The sequence below is a fragment of the Fringilla coelebs genome, assembly GCF_963513975.1.
Source record: "Fringilla coelebs genome assembly, chromosome: 2".
NCBI classification, from domain to species: domain Eukaryota; kingdom Metazoa; phylum Chordata; class Aves; order Passeriformes; family Fringillidae; genus Fringilla; species Fringilla coelebs.
In genome coordinates, this window is record NC_140029.1 from 95,642,965 (window position 1) to 95,670,613 (window position 27,649).

At 38.3% G+C, this 27,649-nt stretch overlaps 1 protein-coding gene across 2 annotated transcripts in view; it reads left to right on the top strand.

The window, feature by feature from the left end:
• Positions 1 to 27,649, top strand: part of NME7 (NME/NM23 family member 7) — an 89,203-nt gene that overhangs the window by 29,266 nt on the left and 32,288 nt on the right. Inside the window, exons 5-12 of one of the 2 annotated variants that reach the window (XM_084201090.1) lie at positions 731 to 781; positions 3,160 to 3,367; positions 6,310 to 6,415; positions 19,758 to 19,822; positions 20,626 to 20,694; positions 24,332 to 24,433; positions 24,809 to 24,865; positions 25,755 to 25,776. In XM_084201090.1, the coding sequence (XP_084057216.1) occupies positions 731 to 781; positions 3,160 to 3,367; positions 6,310 to 6,415; positions 19,758 to 19,822; positions 20,626 to 20,694; positions 24,332 to 24,433; positions 24,809 to 24,847 (640 nt within the window). In that variant the 3' untranslated portion in view covers positions 24,848 to 24,865; positions 25,755 to 25,776. Of the gene's footprint in view, positions 1 to 730; positions 782 to 3,159; positions 3,368 to 6,309; positions 6,416 to 19,757; positions 19,823 to 20,625; positions 20,695 to 24,331; positions 24,434 to 24,808; positions 24,866 to 25,754; positions 25,777 to 27,649 lie in introns of those variants that run through there. The other variant, XM_084201089.1, reaches the window with a different exon arrangement.

Below are 27,649 nucleotides of genomic sequence, written 5' to 3' on the forward strand. Positions count from 1 at the left end.
TATTTGCCTGGCAGTGTAAGGAGACCCCTCACTGCAGGAACCCCATTGCTTTGGAAGAAAGCAGTGTGTAGTCACTGCTGTGTTCCCTGAGGAGACTGCAAGACCAAATTGAGTTTTGAAGTGTGAAAGTGTGGGAGAAATCCAGTGCAAGGGAGGCCATTGTCCTGCCTATGCAACTTGTAAGATTTGAGGACACTGAATAGAAATCAGGTTGTGCAGTATTTTGTTATGCACCAGTTTAATCAAACACTAGCCCTGATAAAGAAGTGTTCCAGTGGAGCAGATAAATTGTTTATGCTTTAAAACCAAACTTCATTTTCCAGTATTCCCGCTCAAACTGATGAATGGTGAAAGCAACATTACAGCAAATGGCTTGCAAGAAGGTGACTCTGCTGCATTTATTTCTCCACCTGAGAATGTGGGGACCATCAATGACCATGAAATGGGCTTTAGTAAATCCTTCTCAGAGCAGGAGCATGAGGAGTAGTCAGCTGTACTGGTAGCCACACAAAATATGAAATTTAAATGTAGTTTCTGTTATTGGAAAGGAACACCCAACAAGTTGTCCTGCTTAGGAAGACATTGCCTGTAGAAACGCGTTTATGGATGATATTTGAATGAATGATAATTGTGGTTTTCAGGGGGCTTTTATGTATGTATCTATGTGTGTATATATATATATGTGTGTGTGTGTATATATAGCTATATCTGTGTCTTTTTACTTTTTCAGAAAAGAAGCAGCTGATTTCTACGCTGATTATCGAGCAAAACCTTTTTATCAGTAGGTATATCAATTTCAGCTTGATGTGTATTAAGCTTATTTATTGAACACACAAAATTCGTTTACCATTTTTGATGCCACAGGACTATGGGAGAATCAAAGCTTGTCTTAGTCGAATGGAGCCCTTTGCAAAGTATGCGCTTTTTCTTCTTCCTCCAGGGAGAGATCCTTATTTCAGCTCTTTATGGTTTTAACTCACATTTTTTACAGCCCAGTGGTATCAGGGGAATGTCTTTTGTCCCTCAGAAGTGAAAATACTCCTAGCAGGGCTAAACTTTAAAGCCAAGAGAAGGACTATCTTCAGGATCAGGGTGGAGCTTGCAGATAGTGAGAATTAGGGGGATCACTTAGTTGTAAGAAATTATTTGGTTACAAGTATCCCAAATAGTAAATAACTGAAAGGATGGTTCATAGGGTAGTTTTTACTGTACTGCTACCCTTGGACAAATGCCAAACTTGCACGATGGTAGACTGCTCCACCTGATGTGAGAAACCTTAGTCTTTCCATAACTGATCAGATGGATGCTTATGACCCAGAGATCGAATCGTTTCTACTTTCCCTGAAAGTGCCAGCAACTTTCTTTTCCTCCCTCCCCACTGTGCATTCTGCCTCTTCTAGGGAGAAGGTGCCTTGTGCTTTTCAGCCATGTTGGTGCATGGATTTGCACTGATGTGGTTGAAAGACTTTGTTTCAGTACTGACACGAAGTACTTGAGAACTAGCATTGCCAGATGCTCTCCAGCAACAGCAGCTGATTTGTTGTAGGTCCAGTCTCAAGCCCTTCAGAGACACATGGCCCCAGGCTAAGTCTGACCATGTTGGAGGTCAGAGAATGCATGATTTAGAATTGCCTTTTCTTTTCTGAGTAAGCCTGCTTGAATATGTTGATAAATAATCAAGAATTTTGCCTGAAGTGTTATTTCACAGATGCCTATCTATACTAATGGTAATTGTCTGAGGAACTGTAGCCTTTGTCCACTGTGATGTGCCTGTCTCCCATCCTACAGTCCTACTGGCTACATCTTCTGTATAGGATTTTTCTCTAAATTAGAAATAAATAGCTCTAGAGCATTCCAAATGAAATAGAAACAAGAAACCTCAAGGCAGTAAAGTGTGAAATCTACGACTCATTTATATTTAATGTTCTATCTTGTCTTTAAATTCAGATTTCATTTGCAAGTTCACTAGTCAATGTAAGTCTTGTGAATAGTAAGGAAAATAATTCTATTGTTTGGAAAATAATGGTTTTCATATTAAAGAAAATTTTAAAAAGAATATTCAAGGATTAGTCTGCGCAGTAAATAGTATTGTAGAAATTGCATTTTTCTTGATGTATGTATGTCTACTATTTAACTGTCCTAAACAAGCAGACTCTGACCAACAGAACCTAATATCCAATTGCTTTATATTGTGTTGTTTCTTTATGTAACTTTTCATAGTTTTAATATTGTTTCTTTTTCAAAAAATTACTAGGATTTCTCTTCTTTTCTTGACCGGTAATCATTAGGAAGAAGGTAGTTGGAGAAGCATGCACATCCACAATTATAATTGTGTAAAGCTCTTCTTTTAAACAAAGTAATACAAAACTCAGGGCTAATGTTCTCCTTTGTTGGTTCTGTCCAGACTAAACAGTGAAAACAGGCTTATTGGCATGGATGTTTTGTGAAGATACTGAATTATAGTTATTGGTGTTTTGTTTCATTTTTAAATGGAATGTTTGGGTTACAAATTTTGGATGGCTGTTTTCTATTGTGAGATGGTCAGGACAGGGGGCAGGCTGCTCCTCACAGCTTCTTCTCCTTACTTGGATTCATCCCGTTAAAATCATTTGAGTTATGCCAAGATGTAATAGTTCACTTTGTAAGTCTCTTATCCCATGCAAATTTTCAACTCCTCCCCTTTACTCCCACTTTGGATGTTGGCTGGGCAAAATCCATGGGAGAGATCTGTGGGGCAGTGGAGAATTCAGCTTGAAAGCAGTGCTGATGTTCTGTCAGTGGGGTACACATCCAAGTCATGTATGAGAGCCTTGAAATGCTGCTGTGCAGAAGTGGAAGGCTGTGGTCACCAGGGTCTCTCTTTCACTGTTACCAGGACACTAGTACTGATCCTTTAAAAATTCTTTTGAAATCTAAGACTCTACAGAGTAGCTTGAGTGAATTTGGGTTAGCTACATGTCGGTTTTTTTCTACAACCATGATAAGGGAATGTCTGCACATGACCTAATCTAACCTCTTCCTCAAAGCAGAGTCAACTTCAAAGTTAGATCAGGTTACTCCAGGTCTTGCCGGTTTGAGTTCTGAGCATCTCCACTGGGTCATGTTTTTGTTGGTTTTAATTTGTAGCATGGATCACCATGTGCTCTTTCCATTTTGCAGTGAGCTTATCCAGTTAATAATGAGTGGCCCCATCCTTGCTATGGAGCTCTTAGGAGATGATGCAGTGAGTAAGTGGAAAGCAATAGTGGGGCCGGCAAACCCTACAACGACTGAGAGTGATACACTGGACAGCATCTCAGAGAGCTTTGGACATTGTGGCCTCAGAGATGCAGCTCATGGCCCAGATTCAGTTGCTTCAGCTGCTAAAGTAAGTTTTTGACTCTTTCTTGACTGAGGTTTATTTTTACTTTTATCTGCTAACAAACGGATTAGGAATTTCTCATTTTGTTTCTACGCTTGAGTTCAGAACTAGTTTACGTATTCTTTATGTGCTCCTTTTTAGCATGGAAAAATAAACTTTCTGAAAAGAAAAATCTTGTTTATCACAAAGGTAAATCTTGGGTGCTTTGATCAGGAGAGCATGCCTGGCCATTTTTAATGTCTCCTCTACATCACAAACAGCAAGTTTATTGAATAGTCTGTGTAATCTACCTATAATCTACTGATGTTGGTCATAAAAAGAAAGGGATTAAACAGTTAAATAATTTTGTGCCCTCTTGTGTTTCACACATCTGTTCTCCTTTACAGTTCTCACTAGTGCTCTGCTTGCAGCCTACTTTGCTGTTAATGTTCAGAATGAAAAATTAAAACCCAGGCCACTCGTAGTGCTTTGTGCTTTGAGAGGTAACACAGTGGACCTGGCTTTGAGAAGTTTGGTTCTGTTTTGCTTTGTTTGCCATGTTTCTTTTCTCAGTGCTAAGAAAAAGCGCTGGGACTGGGTAATAGATATTAGCATTTCTATAGAATTAAGGTGACTTTTGTGTGCATTGTTTTGGGATAGATATGCTAATAAATGATGGCAAGAATAATGTTTATCTCATGGTTTATTGATGTGTCACTGTGGTGTCTCAGCTGTAAACCACTCTAACTGGGGAAAGATACCAGTTGTTGCTTCCATGATTCTAGTCTTCCCTCTTTAAATTGGAACAGCTGCAGTAGCACAGCTGCAGAGAGACTTCTGGTTAAATAGTTAGATGTCTTCAAATGTAAGGGTGAAAGTTTCTCTTTTTTGCTGTGTACTGCCATGACAACTGTGCCAGCTTCTGAGCTGAGAGTATCTATTAGCATAAATTCTTGGTTAGAAGCATAAGTGTGTGCTTAGGTTTTAGTTTGTTATTCTTGTTGCATTTCATTGTTTTTGAAATGATGTCTGAAGGCCCCATTCATCTGCAGCTTTTTTATGACACTGGGATTATTTTGCTGAACATCTGCAGGTGTGTGCATCTTTGTGGTGCTACTGATACCTATCTTTAATAAATCAAACATAATTTTCAATTTAGTGCCCCTGTGCCTTTATTAATTTAGTAGGCCTAGTATTATATGGCCGTATAGCAGTTGCTATGGAAACTAGTTGGCTGTGCCTGCAGAAGATTTGCTGAAAAGAAGGAAATATATGATAAAGGGACCTAAATTACCTCTTCTGACAGAAAACTGAAGTCTCAACCACATTTAATGAATGTATTGTAAGATGAACAGAGTGGAAAGCTGCATTGTTCTTTTGATGGCTAAATGACAAGTGAAAGTATGTCTCTGATACACTCTAAGCTGCTGTCTGTCTGCAGGCCAAATTTTGTAATTTCTTTAGATCAGGAATAAAGGGTAAGGAAAATGATTTTTTTTTTTCCTAAGGCTCCACAAGATTACAGTTTGGCCTTTCATTATGCAAGTCTTTCAGCATTATTGAGTTAATTTCCTTTTATGAATTTTAATGGATAAAGCTAAGTGTTAACTATTACACATATTTTACTGCCTTTTTCTGGCTGCTTCTTTTAGAGTAAATAGCAGTTAATAGAGTGGGACAAGTTCCTGGAATCATGCAGCATTTTATCAGTAGAAAGATGTAAGGAATGAACCCTATTGTCTCAGGTGCGCCTACTTAAAATGTGGATTATTTGCCAGCAGAAAAACAAAGGCACTTTTTCCTTCTGTTGAAAGATCCATTGTCCAGGATCCATTGTCCGAGATCCAAAGCACGACAAGTTTGAATTGTGTAATTCTTCAAGAAAGGATTACAGAAATGGTTGAAGTGCCATGAGCTAAATGTGAGTTTATTCCATATAAGTTGAGCTAGTAAATGAAGGGAGACAATTCCAGGAAATGGCCTTTAGCATTGCTACTGTTATACGGGAAAAAAATCAAGTACATTTGATAGTAGTATTTCTTGGATGAAACATTTTCTCTTAAATAGAAATTGTCATTACTGAATTTGACCGATAGGTATGAAACGGAACCCATGTTTTGCACATTTGTTGATTGGCAAATTGTGTAACATATGTGAATAAAAGGTAATGGAAAAAGTGTGAAGCTGACAGTGAACAATGAAAAAATATCACTGAGGAAAGAAACCTGACTGCCAAGTTCACCCTGGTATGGTCTAAGATACAAGGTATCTGATGCCTAAATAGTGATGGTGGGAAGAAAGTAATTGAAGGCAAAAAGGTTCCTTTGAGTTATCTGAGAAATCAAAGCAAATTGAGTTAATGAGCTTCAATTCAGTGAGACTTTTAAGAAAATTATAGGGCCAATAAGGCATGAGAAGTGACTCAGCAATTTTAGACAAAGTTTAATTGTTTAAGATTAAAGGAAGAAAATGTAAACAATTTGGAAGGAGGTCAGTTTTGTATGTGGAAAGAAAACATACTGAGAAATGGATAATAGTTGTATTTTTGCTTATGTAGTGGAAAAGATGATTTGAGAAAAAGGAAAAATAAAAAATGTGTGTAAGGGAGTGAATTTGGAAAGATACTGAGGAAAGAGAGAGAGCGTTAGTAAAGCTGTGAGCACCTCTACCAAATTATTGTTGCATCAGCATTTTGAGTGCTCCGAGTGTGAACAGATTGCATTGCAGAACTGAAGGAAGACATTGCGAGAAATACTCCAATCCTGTTATTGTGATTGTAGCAATGGTGCCAGAGAGGAAAAGATACATTTGAGATAATGCTTCAGGGAAGAAGTATTTGTAGGAAAAAAAATCAGTACTAAAGGTTTATCTTCTGTGATTATGGATACTTCAGATGTTGTTACTCATGATAAAAGCTGATGTGTGCAGGTAGATCAATCTAAATTGTGTTTAATTACAATTGTTTTCAGGAGCTGGAGTTGTTCTTTCCCTCCAGTGGAGGTCGTGGACCAGTCAGCAGTGCCAAATTCACAAACTGTACTTGTTGCATTATTAAGCCTCATGCTGTTAATGAAGGTAAGCAATGCAGATAGCAGAGGAGAAAGCAGTATGTATCCATTGTATCCATGACCATTCCTGTGCCCTCTTTTTGGGAGAATGAGACTGTGTGAGCATAGGGTGTATTTCACATGGAAAAGCTTGCAGATACATTGTCTTTCCTACACATTTAGTATTTCTGCAGTTCATTGCCATGAAGAGTGAATGGGTCGTGTGCTTTCCATGCAGATACCTGTTCACTTCCGAATAAGGAGGGAGAGGTGAAAAAGAGAAAGATTAAAACCTATGTGAGGTGTGACATATCTTATTGTGACAGCTTCCCATGTCCTTGCTCCTGTCTGCCCAGCACAGTCACCTGCTGGAGGTTAGCATCCTCCCAAGAGAGTGAAAGCAGGACACCTGGCCATGATCGAGGCAGTAGCAGATCAGATTAAAATGACTCACAAAGGGAGATTTGTGCTGTTACGAATCTCGTTCTGCTGAATGCGGTGGGGATGGAAAGTAGGAAAGGCTTGTTTATGAAAGTGAGCCAAAGACCTAAAGCATTTGGTGGATTCTGTGATACTTTCTGTGCTGGAGAATGCCCTGGGAGCTTGCCATATGAGTATTGGAAATGTTTAATGCTATGCTGTTACCATGCAAAAATAACCGCGCTCTTGTGTCCTGTACTTAGATCCAGGAGCATGTGTAGGAGCAGTGAGTGCAGTAAAATATTTTGACTCAGGCACTGAAACAGTATTTTTGAATGCAGAATAAATATCACCATGTGAGAGCATAGAGTTTTTTCTTAGTAAGATGTAGAGCACACTGCAACATTCTAATCACTTCTTTGTGGATAGCTTAAATGGAAACAGCATAAGTGGCTGGAGCAGTTTCCAGGCCTTTCACACCTCAGGTGGGATGTCTAGAGAGCTTGCTGAAATAAAAAAAAAGGTTTTCACAAGAAGGAGTTTCATAGTTGCTTCTGATTATGTGCCTGTTATCTCTTCCAGACCTTGCATGGTATCTGCTGCTGATAAGTCTGCCATGTAGCAAAGACACAGCGATGTTCCTTTTACAGAAATACAGGCAGTAGCTGGCTCTATGATTTTACCCAGCTACGTGTTTGCAGAGGACAAACTTTTCTGTGGCAGGATTGTTAGGGTCCTTCATTTGACTGTAAAAATAGCAAAGTGGATGGCTTTCTGACTTAAGATAAAATTTCTATTACATATAGAGACTCAGACTCAGGTTTTCTCTTCCTATTTTTAATCTTACTCATCTCTGTAGATTTCAGTGGGCTGTCTGTTCCTTTTTTTTCTAGAACTTCTCTGAATTTTTCTGAGTTGCCAGAAGACAAACTCTGACCCTATTTGCACATCCCTCTGGGTGTGTGAGTGCCTGTAGGAGGGTGAGGGTGATGAGGAGAGGAGGTACGAATGTAGGTAAACAAAAAATGTGCGTGCACTTCCAGCTTTGCAGTGTGAGTGCTGATCTTAATGTCCCCTATATAGTCCTTTTTCTCACACCACAGAGGGCTGGAAAGTCAGAGGACGGCTGTCAAAAAGCAACTAAAATTTGAAAGACAAAAAGTGTACCTTGTGTGAGCGTTCTCCCTCCATACAGCTGTGATTACTACCCTCAAAAACAAAGAAATCAGAATTGCCTTTTCTAAGTCAGCAGACTGTTTTAATGCTCTGTTGTGGTTTATCCACAGCTGACCACCAAACCCCACAAAACCGCTCGCTCACTTCTCTGGGATTGGGGAGAGAATTGGAGAAGTAAAACTGAGGAAACTCATGGGTTAAGATAAGGATAGTTTAATAAGTAAAGCAAAAGCTGCACACACGGTCAGGTAAGTGGAAACACAGCAGCTGGAGAGGAAAGGAAATCCTGTGTGTGGCCTTCAGTGGGAAAAGGTGGTTTGGCAAAGCCAGAGGCATGGAGAGAAAATCATGTGGGTCAAAGCATCAGAGCCTCTTTTGCGCTGGAGTTTTGATTTGTGCTCTACAAATTTTCAGTATTGAGTATCTAAAAATAAACCTTTTTGCAATTTCCTATGCATTGCTGAGGCTTTGAACTTGGCTATCTAATTACCATGTATATAAGCTACTCATTACATATTTACAATTACATGAAGTTCCACTTACGTACTTCAGTTTATATGGAGATCTAGTCTTTATTTCTGTAGAGACATTTGGCTGAATTAATGATTTGAATTTTGCTTTCTGGCCCTTTTCCCCAGTGTTTGTTTTTCCTACAGAGTCTGTTACATAACTGATTCTTAGAAAGAAAAATCTTCCTGATTTTCTGTCCTGGAAGATGATTTGCTTTAATGGCAGCTGTAAACTGGGGTACTTTTTAGGATGTAATCTCTAGTTTATGCTGGTTGATTCTTGGGCACAATACTCTTAGGGAATGACTTTCATTGCCACAGGTGGTTTTTATCCAGTGATAAAGTAGAGGAAAGTTAGTGTTGGTTTTATCTCTGGCCTTGCTGCCTCTCTGCTGCTGGACATACAGAAGTGTCTGGTCCTAGGCAGCCACAGCAGCACAGCCCAGCCAACCACAGCAGGACCTGGTACAGTGCCCAGGCACCTGAGAATTCCTGTAAGCAGGAGTGTCAGCATGTCTGCCAGGCTGCAGGGGAACCCTGGCCTGCTAAAGGGTCTTGGGGGACTAAGGTGAAGTTTAACCTCAGCTGTCAAGAGTGCTCATAATGCTGGCATCACTGGCCCTCTAGGAATGTGTGCCACACATGTTTCTTAAAGAAGTAAGGCCATAGCTGTCGTGTCAATTTGGTGTCAGCATAACATCTGTGGAGGATCAGAAATGGGTACGCTGTGGAAGGCAATGTAGCCCAGAGCTCTGGACTAGACAGCTTTAGGGAGTTCCCTGGTGGGTGCTCCCAGGGGAGATGGAGAGCTTCCCTAGCTGGCAGCAGTGAGGTGGTTGTATTTTAACTCTGAAGAGGCTTTGCAGAGCAGTCCAATTCCTCTTCACCGAGAGCTAGAAGAATGCAAAAGCAACCCGATGCTACTCCAGGCAAATTTGTTCTGACCAGGGCTGCATCAGGGAGACATGATGGGTTTATCCCCTCTAGAATCTGTTAACTTCTCAGTGTCTTTCAGTTTCCTCCTCTTCTCCTGAGACCAGTTTTTAGTCAAGGAGCATGGTAACTAGTAAGAACAGCTCTAGGATTGTATGGTTACGTTGTTTAACAATTTGAAATTTTTAGTGTTGGTCTGTCTTCTGTAATCCTCCTCCTTCTTGTGCTTCTGATACTTGAGACACAAGATCATAGTTTCAATCACTTAAGCATTCTCTTTTTGTAATTCCCCTCATATTAGTAGATCTGGAGGTATTAGCACTAGTGCTCAGTAGCCAAACATGTAAATTCACCAGAATGGGTAAACATCAGTTTAATGCCCTTAGGTCAGTTATGATTTGACTGTTCTGTGAGCAGAAATAGCACCCTATAGATCACTGGGTGGGATTAAGTTTTAGCATTTTTATGTGTAACAGTTTAGTCATGTTTGCTGTAGGAAGTAGACTTTGGTATTTCGTGACAGGTTTAAAGTTTCTTTGATGTGGCCTTTAGCTTTTTCCTTGAAAAATTAGCAGGTGAAAAATTTTAAAATAGAGTTGATCAGGCTATAAAGACTCAGGTCAGAAGCGTGTAATATGCAAACTGAAAAGGCTGCATAGAGAAAAGAGAGAAGCCTCTGTGGTTTTGAGAGGTCCTAGGCATGAGACTGACCACCCAGACAGGTTTGCTCTCCTTGTATGTGTTAAGCTTGAGATTTTGTTCTAACATTTCTGCTAAGTTAAATCCTTTTCCCTTTTAATTAAAAAAAGATACAGTGCTGTCTTCCACAGTATTCTTCAACTAAACAAAATTCAAATCTCGTAGAAAATAAAAGGAGCAGGAATACCTTCTTGCCAAGTGGAAAAGACACTGTACGGGAATGTGTTTTTAGACGTGTTCTGAGTGGATGATGAAACTTAGACCTCCTCTATATTAACTTAGTAGCTAGTGGACAGCTGTAGAAAGTTGTAGAACTTTACGTTCATTAACAAAATGTTGCATGACATGAAATCATAAGAATCATATTTCCTTCTTTATGCAAAGGCAGTAAAATTCCAATTGAGTGAAGTTTGTAGCTCCAAAGACAAATCTAAATGTGAGAAAAAGAATACCAAGGATAGTAGTTCAGTCTCAGGCAGGTACAGAAACAAGGTTTGCCTGTGTAATATCTCAAGTGAATATACTGTACAAGAGAGAGTGAGGAGAGGACTGTAGAGCATGGGAATCCAGCATTGTAGTGGATTATCCAACTGCCGACAACTGAAGAACTGTCCTGACGCACAATACACTTGTTGCTCTTTGAAAGAGAGAAGGCATGACTATGAAAATGTTAGGTTCACCTCTGTATAGTGCTAAGTGTACTTACATGTGTGTAGTTAGGAAATTGAATAAGCTGGAAAAGAAAAAGAGGATGGTATAGTCAAGATACAAATCTACTCTCACTCTCAGCACTACTTATCTATTTCACAGTTTTTCTCAAGGCAATTTGTATTCATTAGGTATTAAAAAATCTGGAAATCGTTAGCTTTTTTTTACCCTTTTAGGCATAAGTTTGAGTAATTAAGTATTTTTATTTTCAGGAGACCTAGAATTAGAACAGGGTTTTCAGAAACCTGGCTTGAGAAAAAATGAGGAGTGCAATTTTCTCATAAGTTATCTGAAAGTACATCTTCTGTCTGCAGATAATAGAAGGGTGAAGTGCAGATGCTGTGGAGTCTGCCCCATTGTAGGCAGAACCTTTCTTTGGATTTTGTCTACAAGACTGAGTGCCAGGGGACATCAGTGCTAGCCTTGATGCACTCAGCGATTTGAAGCGTGGAAGGAATTATTATCCACAGATAGAATCTGGAAACAAAAAAAAATTGTGGAATGAACACAAATCTTTGCAGATACTACAGAGTGGATGGTTTGAGATGTGACCTCAGGGTATTCCCACATGCAACATGGCAATCATAGTGCTGGAGTCATGTGAGGACTAACAAGTAAAACACTGCTTTCAGCTGCAGGCATTCTTTTGCAGACAGACTTGCCCAGGGAGGAGAGGTATTTTATGTCAAATGAAGTGCAGTTTGTTTCTTGTGTTTTCCTCGAATATATATACTATGTAGGATGTTGAAGCATTTGGTGGTGTCTAGTGGTGCTGGGATTTTTTTTGGATGGTTGGATTTTTTTCTCTTTAGAGAAGCTAGAAAAAAGTAGTTAAAGTGAAAACAACCTACTTTGCCACTTCATCACCGTTTTTTAGAATTAAAAAAAATTAGCTTTCATGAAATCAGTCATCCATGCGCTTCCATCTGTGTTGTTAATTCTTTGCTGTTGTTGTAATGATGGATATTCCTTGCCTGGGATGTTTGGTTTTGAAACCAAGCCCGTAGTCTTTCTCATTTATTTCTGCCTAAAGTTTTAACACCTTGGCATTGGTTTCCCAGCTTAGACTGATTTTGGATTTCAATGACTACTGGGAAAGTGACATCTATTTTTTTGATGTATGAAAAATGTATTTTACATTTGAATAGATTTCAGCAGGGGAGGAGGTGAACTGAATTTGGAAATCCTTTCTGACAGCTTGAGACAGGAAGGAAGAGGAGGAGATACACTTCAGAGGACCAAACAGGTCAAATGGCACATCCTTGCTGAAGCTCATAAGTATCCTCCAGCTGGAAAGAATGTATTTGCTGCTGTGTTCAGTAGACTTGTACTTGTGGTGTTCGTGTTACTGGAAATCATCTCTGTGCAGGGACGATGGTATTATTGTAAAAAAAAAAAGAGACATTAGAAATGAGTGTTTGCTACTGCATTTTGGGATTTTCACTTGTAAAGGGTTAGAGAAAAGTCAATTCTAAGAGTGGACCAGGATAGTGAAATTTTTTCATACCGAGGAAACTGATGAATCAGGAGTGTATCATTTCATTGAAATCACTCAGTGGTTGATGGACATTTACCAGCATGTCTTTTGTGAAGGAAAATATCGATCTCTGAATTCTCCAAGTATGCTTTCTCTAAAGGAAGGTAAAACAGTGTAAGATGGCCTAATTCACTTGGTTGTCAATGCCTTTGTGAAAGTTCTTTGCTGTTAGGAAACTAGAATTTTCCTTTCGTGGAGTAATTTGTATGTTTAGGTCAACATGGGCCTCCGCACAGTTTTTAATGTTTCCCTGAATGTTGGACTGGACATGAGCATGTCAAATTAAAAGGGCTTTACAAATGAAGTCTTATCAGGCATCCTGGGGCCAGTTCTTGTCAATATTGTCATTAATGGCTTGAATAGGTGAGGGCAGAGCATGCTTGCAATGTTCACACATGGTACCGAGTGCCTACTGAAATTTTGAAGGATGTGAACAGAACATTTCTGTGAACAGAACATCAAAACATTCATGATGAATTACAGAAATTATGTGATGCAAAGATGATTAAACTGAATATAAACTGCATAACACTGCTGTGAAGAAGGGAAAATAAATGCAAAGATATAAAGTAAAGAAGAACTGGCAGAGTATCAGTGAAAAGTTTGAGAAATGGTTGGTATAATGATGAAACGGGCATAATCTGTGTTCACTATGTACCCACTAGTTCTGCTTAATGAAAATCCAACTAATTTATCATATCCAGTTTCTGGGCACTGTTTCAAAAAGAACAGAAAAAGAGAGCAAAAGAATAAGAGATTTAGCCAATGAAAGCTTTATGGGTTTAATTTATTTAACCTGAGATAGGTAGGGCAGGGATATACAGCTTTCTGTAAGTACATTTACAAAATATGAGCATATTTACTAATTTAGAAGAAAGAAGATTTAATATAATCATTAGGAATACTTTGTAGGGCATCACTGGCCTGATGTTTGATGATGTAACGGAACCTGAAGTTACCAGAAATTTTTGAGAACATTTTAGAAAAATGAAAAAAATGTGGCCATGCCTAATCCAACTCATTGTACAAAAAAATGTGCAAAAGGTAAATATATTGAAGTCTCTTTTTTTACTGCCCTTTTCAAATCAGAGGGTAAGGAGAAAGGCAAGATACTGGATCTGAAGACAGCCAAGACACAGAATATAGGAATATGTGATAGTCTTTTGCCAAGTGGAAAATAATTACAGTGTATTTACAGTGTATTTACAGCTTACAGTGTATTTATTATTGTTCTAGGACAGTGAGTTGGTGAACTTTCCAGATTGTAGGGGATCGCATGAAAATTTTAACTTCCAGAATTTAATTAACAGTGAAATAGTAGATTAAAGTTATTGTTTATAATTATGGGCTAATGCACATTCCAAGGAATAATTTTAACCACTTCCTCTCTGTAGCTGTAACCATTAATGAGAAGTCCTGTGCACAGTGTTCAGCAGGGATAACCAGAGAAAAGGAGAGAAATGTTACTAAGATTGTGAATGGTTTGAATTGCAATACTGAATGCCTTCATATAATCCAGTGGTACAGCCTCAGCTAAAATATCATATTTTGTTTTGTTCACACTTAAGAAATATGCAAAAATAAATGAAACTCATTATAGCCATAGAACTATTGTACTAGCCAGAATGGTTGACCATAATCTTCTTAAGTTGAAAGAAAAATAAAATCTGATTGGATGTGCTAAAGGACTACAAAGTAATGAACATCATGAAAGAAAGAGCAAATCAAACTGGGTATTTCTTTTGAAACTTTCTCTTAACACAAGAACAAAGAAAGACAGAAAACTAAGCTTTTCTGGGTTTTGGGTTATTTTGCAGATATACAGCTGTCAGTTTGAGTTCAGCATAACTGAACTCAAAAGATTGCACAATTGCAATTTCTTGCACAAATACTGACTTTTCTTCATGATATTGCTTTCTTCTCCAAGTTCTCTTCTCCAATGGTTCACACTGCCCAGCCAAATTGTTAGATACTTTGTGTAGTCTGGCTCTAATCTTTGCCTTGAATTTCTCAATGGCCCTTTGTATCTGAATGCTAAGTGTGACTCTTCCCATCTGTTCCCATGCAAGAATTTCCAGAATACCTTTTTTTCCCTATGCCTATGGATGGGTGTCTTTCTGCATCTTATAATGCCCTGTTTGGAATTCACATGTGTGGTCTTGCCTTGTTCATAGCAGTTCAGAAAGTTGCAGTTGAAATTAAGCCTTTGAACCTTTCACCCCCTTTGAATCTGTCAGTTCCCATTCTCAGCTGCGTCACATACTTGGTCATTTTGGTTTCAAGGTCCCCTGAGATTTAATATCTGCATGCATAATTTTTCTTGTGCTAGCAGTTTCCTGACTTCTACCTTCCAGTAAGGCCGTGATGATATCTTTGTTTTCACTCCTTTAACTTTTAGTATTTTCAAATGAATGTTTTCTGTGAAAGTTTTCACCAGTGCTGCAGTGTTGATTAAGTTCTCCATAAGTAAAGAATAAATGTCTGTAAAACTGCCCTTCAAAGTTCTCGAGGTTCTCCTTTAATACAGTACCTAGACAGAAATGAGGGGTAATGGAACATCCTGGGCTCTATCACTATGAACAATATTGTCTCAGCATTTCCTCACATGCTCCTCTCTCTCCCATCTGTATCCACAGGTCTTTTCTTTCCTTCCTCCCAAAAGCCTGGGAGGCTTTTGAGGTCCCCTCTCCTTTGCTGGCCCAGAATGTGTCACTTAGGAGACCCTCTGTCATTCCCTGAGCACAGGTGCAAAAATGATTGCATATCCTTTTTCACACAGTACACAGTGGGGCTGTGAGACCAATAATTATAGATTATCACCATGACCAAACTTTTGGAGAGTCTAAAAATGGTGGTTTTATGCTGCATAGTAAAAATGCCTAGAGTTGTGTTATTCCTAAATAGAAAAAGAAGAAAAGAGAGAGAAACCTTGTTCTTCAGGGTATAGGTTGACCAAATGATAAGAAGAAGTGCGCTTTTTGAGAAGGACATTTGTCATTTACTTACTGCCCAGTGTTTTTCAATGTTGTCTGAAACAAAGATTAGCAAGAACTTCAACTGAAATACATTGCAGGAGAGCCCAACTCTAAATCCCACTTTTCCATCTTCTAGAGTTCAAAAAGGACTTTGCTTGGAGTCAAGTCTGTGATTCTCTGGAGTTCTGAAATAGGACCTTACCACTCGGCAGTAAAGAATCAGATTATTTCATTATCCTATGAAGCAAAATTGCATTTCAAAATGTCAGAAAAAGACATTAAATTGCTACTTTTAGTTAGTGATATGTTAAGCACCCAGTACAGGTTACTTCTAGAAATATATTACTGGATGAGGTAGATCATCAGTCTGATCAGTCATGGCAGTTTTTGTATTCCTGTCAAAAACCCCCTGATGTTTAAGAGGAATTATTTTTAATTATTGGAAGGATTTTTAAAAACGACATATGGAGGCTAAGATGAGGAATCTAGTTCTTGCCTTGCTTTGAAAGCAGTCTGCTATCTTGCCTAATGAGCTTTTTTTAGAGGAATGGTTAAATTAGGAAACAGGTCAAGAAGAAATGGAAGAGAATGTAACATTCCTACTCCTAGGGCTGGTGCTTCATAGTGCACTGGAACTGAAAGGTCCCAGTAGCACAGCTGCTGTGGCTCATTGATTAAAGTTAAAAGTGGCTTGCATTAAACTGTATTATTTTATCCCAATGCATAACTCTGCAAACAGTGGTAACATTTTTCAATCTGATGTCTTCCCTGCTACTTTCAATTTCTTAATGAAGGACAATTTTCAAATACTGTATGTTGTAAAGCAACAAGTCATATAATATTAATGTAACTGAGAAAGTCTTGGTACTTTATAATTTTACCTGATTAAAATATATTTGAAAATTATTTCTGTCTATATTAGAAAATTATTATGTCCTGTACAAGGTATGTAGTAATATGAAGCTGCCCAGCAGACAAAAAATGTTTGCCCATGCTCCCTTTCTTTCACTCTTTTTGCTTGGATTAGTGTTAAATTCCCTCAGTTGCATTTAGTAATGCTTGGGATTCTTTTGTGCTTTGAGACTGAAAATTCATCATAACTGGTGCCTAATCTGTGGCTTTGATTTGTGTTCTTACTGTAATCACATTTTAAACATCCACTGACCCTTTATGAAGGGTCCTTATAAAGTTGTTTTTTCACTACAGATTTGTTTTTTAAAGTTGAAAGCTGCTGAAATGGCGTTCTAATTAGCTCATATTTTCCTGAGCCTTATCTGTCCCCAATGAAGAGGATACGTCCCAGGTCAATCATGTAACTGGCTGAAAGCCTCAGAGAGATTCCAGGCTGATTCTTGAGCTTGCATTCTTCTGTTGCTTGGGGATTGCCTTTGTGCTTTTTGTTTCTATTTTGGTTCAGGTAGAATTTGAAAGGAAAGTGTCCCTAGGAGAAATGATACGTGGATTGCCTAAACTGGGACAAAGAAGAGCAAATCACTGATCTGTGGATCTGCGCTGCCACTGGCAACTTGCTTATGCTCCTCTGCCTCAATTTCCATGTCTTGGAAGTGGTGCTAACATCCTGCTTTGCAAGGATAAATGAAATCTCATGGCACTTCTTCCTCAAAGCACTTTGAATTTTTCGGTTGGTGTCTATCTGTCTGCATGGTGGTGACAATAAGTCCTTTGGTTAAGCCTTTTCAATGTTGCAGACATGGGCCGTCTGTCTGGAGCAACAAAGTGCTCTGCTGCTCTGATGAGTGAGAGTGAGCTCAGAAATACAATATAGAGGAAAATCATGATAGATTTATCAAAATTATTAAAGAAACCTTGTATTAAAGACCATTATGCAAAATACCTTCCTACTTTCATTTCTATCGTTAAAGAAGACTATCTCCTCTCTACAGAAGAGATAGGTCTTAGTTACTTCAGCAGAGAAACAGCCCAGAAAGCTGAATAGAGTCCCCTTTTGCTTCTCTTAAACGTGGATTTTATTTGTAGGTTGTAAAACTGCTGAAGACAAAAGTTCTGTAAAAAGCAGATCTCCATAATCAGGCAGAGTGGAAATTTTCCAGAGTAGAAATCCATTTTGATTTAGGTGAAATGTACATCTTTGAGTTAAGCCTGTAGCTTGCAAACATAGCTGTTTAGTCTGACTGCCTGTTCTCGCAAAAACCTATGCTCGGAGAAACTGCTTCAGCTGAAGGACAGAGACAGAGAGAGCAGGGCAACATGACCCAGGAGTTCTTTCTGATAAAGAAGAATTAGCAGCAAATATCACTTGAAATCAGTAGAATGAATATGTATGAAGCTATTGTGAAATTGCATGCATATGTATTTGAGAGGATCCTTTTGGATCTGGAGTTCCCAGAGGTACACATGTCATTTTAGGGGAACGATTCCCACATGCATCCAGCACTGTAATAAGCATACTGGCTTTACAACTTTCACAAAAGTTGTGGAGTTTGTTTGCTTCCACAAATCAATAATACCCCAGAAGTTGATGTATTTTAATTAGATGCTTGCTGGCGTAGAGTGCCTGCACAAGTTGCCCATTCTTGGCTGATAAAGTGTAAAATGGATATGTGTCAGGCAAAGCAGCTGTCTCTTACCTCTCTCATAGCTTTTTCCCTGCAAGTGACAGTGACCATTTATCTACCAGAGTGCCCTTTCTTCATCTTTGCTGGTTTCTGGTGAAGGAGTTGACCAGAGTGTTGTCTTTGAAGATTGAGAATGAGGAAATGTTTATGCTGTGTCACATATTTAATTAGTTAATTAATTAAATTATTTTATTTATTCATTTCCTGAATGATTCCCAGCCAGTTACTTGAACTCTTTACAAAATGCCCATTCATCTCTGAAAACAAGACTGAAGGCAGCAGGGTGGAAAAAAAGAAATCAGAACTCTGGGTTCTCTCTCTGATGTGGTCTTACATTTCCTGGGCAAACCTGTCGAAGACCCTTCATTTTGCTATTGCAGTTTGGTTTTTTTTAATCTTAAAAAAAGGGGATTTCTTTTTCCTCTGGGTTCACAGGAGTGTTAAAAGGAAACTTTCACCAAAACATGGTGGAACAGTATAGTGGGACAGGAATTGTATTTGCCTCTGCTTGTTTCTATATTCTCTAAACACAAAGAGCCGCATGGACTGAGTATGCACTGAAATCTCAGATATTCCTTTCAGTAGTTGGAAGACTTTTGGAAGAAATATGCAGTGTTTTGTAGAGGGAAGGCTTTTCTACACAAACCTTAGAGTGAAAATGTGATAGCAAATACTTCAGAGACATGGGTTTTTTTTTTCATTTTCATTTGTAAATACAATTTTTGAAAGTCTTTCAACCCTCAGTCTTATTTACTCAGAGCTTCCACTGTCCTTTAAATGTCGTTGGAAGCTTTCTAGTCCCATGGCACAGATATTAGTAGGCTGTATCTCAAGCATGCTATAACTTCCATACTAGCTTTGTTTTATTCTCATCTCCTATATTTATGCAGTGCTAAATGTCCTGCAATTTAAAGACTACTTAATAAAAGGATCTAATGACCAGGAGTCACTGGTCCTGCTGTTGTCATTCATTAGAGGGTATTCTTCTATGATTAATTCTTTTCTAGATAAATGTCCAGAAATCTGTATTTTCTCACAAATAGTGCTAGAGGACAGGCATTTGTGTTCTATAAAAAGACAATGATTCTGTGAAATTCATTCATACAGAGTACTGTGCTTGGCTGACATAATCTCCAAAATGGCCTGATCTTATAAGCACGGGCAAATCTAAAATGTCCATTCAGTGGAAAATCAGTGGTTCTTGTTTTCTGAAGTTTCATGTTTTGTTTTACAGTATAATTCAGTCTTTGAAGATGTGTTCTGGAGAGAATAAGCAAGCAGTATCATCAGCAATAGCTTATTTGTGAGCTGTAAACTTTGAAGTAATAGGTTATTTTGCACTAATGTGATTTTCCCATATAAGACATGAACTCCTGCACTAGTTTATTTATTATCATCCTGCATTGTTTCTGGCTTAAAGTAGGACCTGCAAAAAGAACAAGACAGCTGGTGCTCTGAATTGATGACTGATTAAGCATCAGTATTGCCAGTGGGTCTTCATTAAAAATATAAATCTTGATCTTGCAGCAACTGGGTGTTTTGCAGTTGATCTGAGAAGAGCAAAGGCTTCACTAATTACCTTTTTTGGTAGAAATGTTTTCAACAGCTGCATGGAGTTTAATTATTTGAAACCATCAACATGTAAGCTTATATAGAACATAGAGTGTGTGAACTCAGACCTCTTCTCTGCTTCCTCTCAAGCATTACACAAATACTGTTTTTTCCGTTTGAGAATAAGCAGTGTATTGGCATAATACCTTTCAGTTGTAAAATCTGCTTTTTGAGATTGAATACTATATTTTCCATGTTTCTTCAGGGCTTTCTGGAAAGATTATAAAAGCCATCCTCAAGGAAGGATTTGAGATTTCAGCTTTGCAGATGGTAGGTTTCCTTTTTTGTGTTTTTATGATAAAGGGAAGCCTGAGTAGTGCTGTATGCAGGTCATAGCAGTGCACAGGTGTCTTCCTGCAGTATAAAACTCTTGTGCAGGCTGTAGCATTGTTTTGGGATCAACATTGTCTTGGTGATATTTGTGTTTTAGTATCTGACTGATCAGCTAATCTGTTTCTGTTTGCTTGGTGACCTTGAGCCAAGACACTTCACTTCCCTGTATCTGAATTTCCCCACAGTTAGCAGGGGAGGTAATTATATCTGTCTCTTCTGGAGCAATTTGAGATATCTTTACAAAATGTACTAGCTAAGATTAATTAAACTATTTTTAATATCCTTCCTTAATTTTTTTAAAAAAATATATTTAGTATGAATTATGGGAAATGCTTTTAAAGGTACTTGAGGAATTTTGACACCCTGAATACCCTCAGCAGTTAAAAGGATTTGGCGCAGAGATTGTTCTCAAGAGTCCTGCCCTTCAGTTGTGGTGAAAGTCTCAAGATCTGACATTCTCCTATCACTCAAATCCCTATCACAAAAGAAGAACAGTCTCTTTCTTAGTGAGATCACCCAACACTACATTGTCTACTTGTATTTGATGTCGAAAAAAGTAATGTGTACTATGTTGCCTGTGCCATCACTAAGTCGCTGACAAGCTTCATATTGCAGTAGTAAAGCCATTCCTTTTACCTGGTAAAAGTTAGAGGATTCTGAACATTTGCTGGTTAAGAATGGGTGTCTATGTATTCCTGTTGTTGTTTAATATAGACTGGCTAACATTTTGGTTTTTTTAGTTCAACATGGAGCGTCCAAATGTGGAAGAATTTTATGAGATTTACAAAGGCGTTGTCCCTGAATACCTGGTAAGCATAAGTTTAACAAGAATCTGTTTAAAAATAAAATATGCTCAAGTGAGGAAAGTACCACATTTCTTATTAGTTGGGATTGTGATGTGGTTTCTTTTATGAACCTGGTGTTGAACAGTTCTAGTCTGTTCTCAAATAAATTAATTCATTGTGAGAATTGTGTTATTTGTGTCATAATTAAGGAGAGTCTTTTATGAAAATTGTTCAGCCAAGTAATATGTAAAATACAACAGAGTCATGTCCCCAGCTTCCCCAAAAAAAGTTATTTTATTAATGTTGAGCTGTGAGACCACCTGCATCTTTCTTTGATTGGACATTGTAAGAGCAGCTTGGACCAAAATACATGTTTATCATTTTATTTACAATGAGGCTGCTGTGTTGGAGGCTTTCCTAATGACATCTTGAACTATTCTTTGGTTTATTTATCTGACTTTCATAAATATTCAGAAAATTTAAGAAGTTTAAGATATGCTGTAATCCCAGTGGACATCTGAGATTCTCTACAGTATTATGCTTTCTTGTACTGTCACATAAAACTTCCTGGCTGCAGATAGAACAATGGGAATACAAGAAGATGAGCTTGTACTTCTGGATCACCTTCTCTCAGAGGATTTTGGTTCATTTTACTCACAGTAATTTTTACTTTACTGTGTAATTTACTCATAGTAATGAGTTTAGCTTTATTGCCATGCTATTATGTTGCAAATTATCCTTAATTTTTAAATGGCTACATTATTGTAAGTTTTCTACGTATTTACTAATATTACTCTGAAAATGAATTTTTTATTATTTTCTTCCTCCTTTATGATTGTTCAGTCTAACTTATTTTAACAGGGTTTGTAGATTTGTCTTTAAATGGGTTCGGAGTGCTGTTAATTCACTCTCAGATTGGGGAATACTCATAAGGTCTCCTCTGAACATAATTTTTGACAAGTACCAAAGGGAGATTGGACAGGCATACTTGTGAGTATGTGGCAGAATTTATAAATGGAAGTATCTGATCAGTATTTCAGGGCCTGAGGAGTCCTGTAGTGCTGCAAAAGTCTCTGCTTTGAACAAAATGGGAAATTCTCTGCCATTTTCTGCTCTTGGGCTGCACAATCTCTAACCCTCTAGCAAGTTGCAAATTTTAGTTATATAATTTAATTGGAGAGTTACTCAGAAGGGAAGGTGACATTTAAACAAGGTAAGTCAATAAATAAAATGTGTTGTAGGTGATGTCAAGAAAAGTGAGAATCTGGGGCTCCATCCTGCAGGTTATATGTGCTGGATTAACTCAGTTGAAAAGAAATCAAATTAATATTTTCATGCACTCAGTATCTGAAATGCAGGAGAACATAGAAAAGCTAACCATGATGGTAAAGGGTTCTGGAGAAGGCACACATGGGAACAGCAATGGACATTGTCAGTGAAGTCCAAATAGGAAAGTGTGTTACAAAATAGGATATTGGAGAAAGAATATGACCACTTCTATATGTGACTCAGAACCATCTGTTTTGATCTAAATTTTATTTATCATTCAAAAATAACTCAGCAGAAAAGATACTAGCATTCAGAAATCCTTTTAAAAAACTGTAGTTTGATTTCTTCTGGTTATTTCATGTGAGTCAGATAAAGGTTTGACATTGTATATAAAGTACTTTGTGAAAAGAGAAAGCTGTACAATTGCCCAGAATTTTAGCTTTGGTAGTATCTCCTACATGGGATTTTATATAATGTTGCTTAGTTTTTGTGCTGTTTTGCTCTTATTTCCTATTCTAGCCAGAATAAAAAACGGGGAAAAAGAAGTGAGATTATTTCAGCTCAGAATCCACTTTATTAATCAAAAATCCTTGAGCTTGATCCACCTCCAGGAATGGTTCTGACTGACCACAAACCCATGCTATTTGATGAATAAAGTATTTGCCAGAGAAAGTTTGATGTGGCTGTAACTGGGAGCCTCACCAGACAAACGTTGCGTGCTATTTAGACTCAGCTCTGAACTTGATGAGGCTGCATAAGTAGATCAGGCTTGTCTGACACAGAACCGCCTGCCTCTGTGCTGTACCTGGTGGCAGCCGGTCTTCAAGTCTCAGCTCAGTGCGGTAGTGAAGGAGTCAGGAGTAACTTCCATCATGTTCACTGTTGCTGGTGGAATGTTTGTGCTGAGACAGAAACAATAAAAGAGGGAGGAACTGTTTACTGTTTCTTAGCAGAATGAAATATGTAGCTCTTTGACCTCTTTTGAACAGAGGATCTGTTGGTGATAAAACAGTTTTTGGAATTAAAATATTTATTTATGTTGTAGAGCGTGAAGCTAGTCTGCACTTTTTTCATGTCCTTAAGGAATACATCTACCTAAATTTCCTAGGATCTGGCTGATGATAGTGGCACTGGATAAAATTCAGAGAGGGGAGCTTAGGTACACATTCTCAGTATGGAATCCAGTATGAGGATCGCAGCTTTTGGAACAGTGCTGCTTGACTCGGAGTCATTTTGTATTTATTTTCTGTCACAATTTATAGGAGGAAGAGAAGGACTTAGTTGTTGTTTTCCTTCTGCTCTTTCATCCACTCTGTATGCTCTGCCATGGTTCATATTTGATCTGCCTGTGGCTGGTGGGCATGATTGCAGAACCTTGTTAGTCCTTGCCTATCCTCGCTTACTTTCTGTGCATGTTTTGTCCTTTCGTCTTTCCTCATTGGTTTTGATTCCTTTAATTGTCTTGATTTGTTTAAAACTTGTCTGTCCAGATTTCTAGACAAATATGCAATTATAAGGCCATGATTTAAAAAAAGAAGTCAGACTAGAACATCAAAATAAAGTGTTTCTGCTTGTGAAACCTATACCTCTAATTAACAAACTCCAAATTGGCACTAATGCCCAGAGTTAATTTAAGCTTATGAAAACTAAGACCCATCTTCATCACCCACACAGAACTCACGATGTCTCTTTACTCTCCTGGAGACTCCACGGAAACAGATGATTTCACTGTAACTGAGATCCTGGTATTAGTATATCACAAGAATGTTGCCAGACCCTTTCCCTAACAGGTTGTGCCACGGGCACAGATTCTGTTGGCTTGTGTGTTTCAGCTTCTGTGGTAATCTGTGAGGAAAAGACAGAGAGAACCAAAAGCCCAGGAGACATTTTAATGACTTAAAGCCATTGAACGAGTGTATATGTGAAAACAGATATAGGCTGTGTACTATGCTTCTGGTAGGGAACACTGCAAAGTACATTGCTGCCTGTGGAACTGGCAGAACATAGCGTGATTTTTCAGGCTTAAAACCCAGCAAAGTACATTCCAGTGATTCAGTCTGGTTTGACAAGTTACGAGACACTGCCATGGAATCTAGGTCCAGATCAATAAGGATGTACCTAAAAAAGAATTCAAAGTATTGTGGATGCTGTTATATGCTATTCAGAATCCTGTTGAAGCTGAATATCCAATTTTTCTCAATTTCCACCTTCTAAACCAAGTAGCAAAATGGAAAGCATTATACTAATGGTATCTGTTTAGTGTCCTCACTTTCCTAAATGCATATTTCTTAATTGTTCCTGTCCTGTTAGTTTGGGCCTTGTTCTGGGGAGAAATAAAACCCTTGCTGAAACCCAAAGAGTTCAACTTTTTTTTGTCTTCTTTCTCTTCCAGGAGATGGTTTCAGAGTTGTGTTCAGGCCCTTGCATAGCAATGGAGATTAGACAATTCAATCCTTCAAAAGTGTTCAGAGACTTCTGTGGTCCTTCTGACCCTGTAAGTACTTTCTTGAGTGATAAATAAAGCATAAAAAATTGATATGCTAAGTGAATTAAAATGTCAAAGTGTGGTATGGCTGCCACATGCCTGCTGCATTAATTAGAAATATGTCAGTTTTACCTTATTATAGGAGGTCAAACAGTGACCTTGGTGAACCAATTTGCAAATCCTTTAGCAACCCTTATGATCTTACCTAAAGCAGATTATAAAATACTGTGATGACATTTATGTGAAAGGAAAGCTATCTCGGCAAAAATCTCTGTTAAAGGATTCACAAATATAAGAATGCAAGGCTTCAGGGCCCTGGAATGAACAGTTATTTCTTGTGGATGCTAGTGTAATCACATGTTAATGCCTGTGGCATTCTCCTAGGATGAAACTGAAAGGAGAATAGGTTCCTCTGATTTTTAGAAGGAAGCAAACCAAAAGGTGTGTCAAAGTTCTTATACCTGTTTGCATCTAACTTTTGGTTTTCGTTTCTTGAGGCGTATAATTACTTATGTGTAATACTGTGTGCAATTTGAAGACAGGTGTAGGTACTGTTCAGAAGTTTTGCAGATTTCTGTTAAACAGTGAAGGCTGCTCTACACACAAGAACAGTGAGGTGAAAGGTGAGATGGAGGCAGTGAAGTCAGGATTTGTATGTTTTTCTTCTTATGATTTAATGTTTTAGGGGCAAACTTGAGGAAAGTCACCAGTCTTCTTGAAAAATAATCACACAGATGAATGTTTGAAGGGGAGAACAAGTTATTCAGAGTATGTTTTTCTTCAGATCCAGAGTTTTCGTTATAGAAAGCACAGGTTAAAGGCATTATCCAAACTTTTATTGCCTTTTCTGTTTGGTAACATTCAAATATTTCTCTACTGCGTTAGTATCTTGTAAGCAAAGCATAAGCCATTTATCGGACTTAGTTTTAACTGTAGGATGGTATATCAGCAGTAATGTACACAATCTAGTGGTTTCAGTTTTGTTTCAAATTCCATGTTTAAGGTTACTGGTCTTTAAAACATTCACAGATGCAGTCATGTTATTTGGGCCCATTACATCCTTTTCATGTGTCTGCTTGTTTAATACCTGATACATTAAAATCAACCTGTGCTTGCAAACATCACAGTGGCTTTTATTTATGAAAGACAATTGTTCCTATATAGGGGAAATTTAATTAGTTTTTCTTACTCACATGAAAAACTGTAATAACTGTGCAATGTGTTTAAGCAGCTGGCGATGAGCTGAGGAACTGAGGGATGTATAAACTGATAGATTTTCTGGGTAACAGAAGAAAACCACAGAGGAGGGAACTAATTTCCTGTCTCCCAGATCTCTTGCTCCTCAGTGGCCATGTGATGCTCTTTGTGTTTCCCTGGTAATGGTTTAATGTCTGACTCATGAAGTGAAAATGAGTACCTGCCTGCTTCTAGTGGAAGCACAGACTGTAAGTTTTGGACACTGACTTCAGAGCTGTTCCACTAATGGTATGTTTGGAAGAAAGGCAACTGTGTTATATTTCTGTGCACTGTTTTCTTTAAAAATTGCAAATTGATTCTCCAAGCACATAAAGCCTATGTACAGTAACTGCAGATGCTCTCAAGACTAATCATTGCCTGAAATTAGTCTGTCTCTTCAGATAGTGTTTGTAGCTAGTCCCCGAGGATAAAGGGGCTAAGGTATCTTGGCTTTTGTCATTCCAACTGGAATTGCCAGAGAAGCTCACAACTGCGCTTTGTGGTTACAATATTTGTCTAAAATAGGAGTAGCAGAAACCATAACAGCAGTTTCATTACCGAAAGAGGTTATATGCAGACTATGAAGATAATTTGGACTTGATTGATATTCTAGTGGTTAAGGAAGATCTAAGTGTCGTGCAAATAGTACATTATCATTAAGAGATCTGGATCTCTTAATAACTTGTCTGTTCATGTATGCTAGATTCTGATGTGTGTGCAGTCTGTTCAAAAACACAGAAGAAGACCAAGTTCACAAAAATGGACCCAGTTGGGTCACTTTTGCTCCTGTTAAAGAGTACCTTTTCTGCCATTGAAATCACTATCATCGCTTTCAAGGTAAAGTGCTATTTCAAGTGAGTGAAGGTGTTGGAATTTGACTTATATAGTGAATCTTTGCCAATCACCTGTTCTGTTAATTATATCTTAAATACATAGCAAATGTAATAATTACTTTGTGGCACATCAGATATCTAAACTGTGTGTAAATGTTAACAGCCCTTTCAGTCTGTTCTTCGTTTTGCAGGATGTTTAGGGCTGAAGAAAGAATTAAAATTCTTCTATTTTGAGGATTAGACTTTGTTAAGATAACAATTTATAACAAGTGTACAATGCTAAAAATGAACTGGAACTCTGGGCTATTTTCTATAAGTGGGTAATAGTTTGTTAGCACTGCAGGTAGTAAAGCTCTCTGCCAAAAATACCCTTCATTATAAAACAGCTTATAAATAATTTATTAAAACCTCCTCTGTGGTAGTAGGGAAGACAACTAAACAAAAACATGGTTTGAGCCTCTTTGTAGTCATGTGTGAAGAAGCCCTATTGGACCTGGAAAGCAGGTGATAGGATAAAGATACATCTCTGGGAAGAACTGTGCTGAACGTGCTCCCTCCCAAAATTACTGTGGTCTGATTGAAGGGCTCAGCGTGGCAGATTTCCGGCTTGTGAAGCATTTGTCCCCAGTAGATAGTGCATGCAGTAGGATATTTGCCTTTCTGCAGATCTTGCTGTTCCTTGCATCCTCCTTGTATGCTGGCGCTTTTCTGCTGAGTGTCTGCCTGGCTCAGTGTGCTCTTGGTGAGCTGTCAGCCTCTTTAAGCACACCTGGCTTCAGCTGCTGGGACGCAGCTCATTCTTTTGAGTTATTGGTAGTCACACCTCAGGCTTTTCTGTAGTCCAGTCATGATGCTTGTTCTTGTCTTCCAGTTGCATTCTCTAGTCAGGTCTCAGGCTCCTTCTGTGCCTTGCTCTTGGCGTCCCTCTGTGCCTTTTCCTCTCTGTCCTGGTTTGCCTCTGTGGCTAATATGTGGGCCTTGGAAGTGGAAGGTTCTCTCCACATCTACTGTAACAAACAGCTGTTTACTCTTCACTTATTTTTGCAGTACCCCTGTAAAAGGCCAGCAGTCATACTGATGCCCATCTTGAAAATGTTGATTTGCAATGTTTATAAGAGCTGTTTAAAAAGGTCTCTGAATGTCACACAAGACTGCA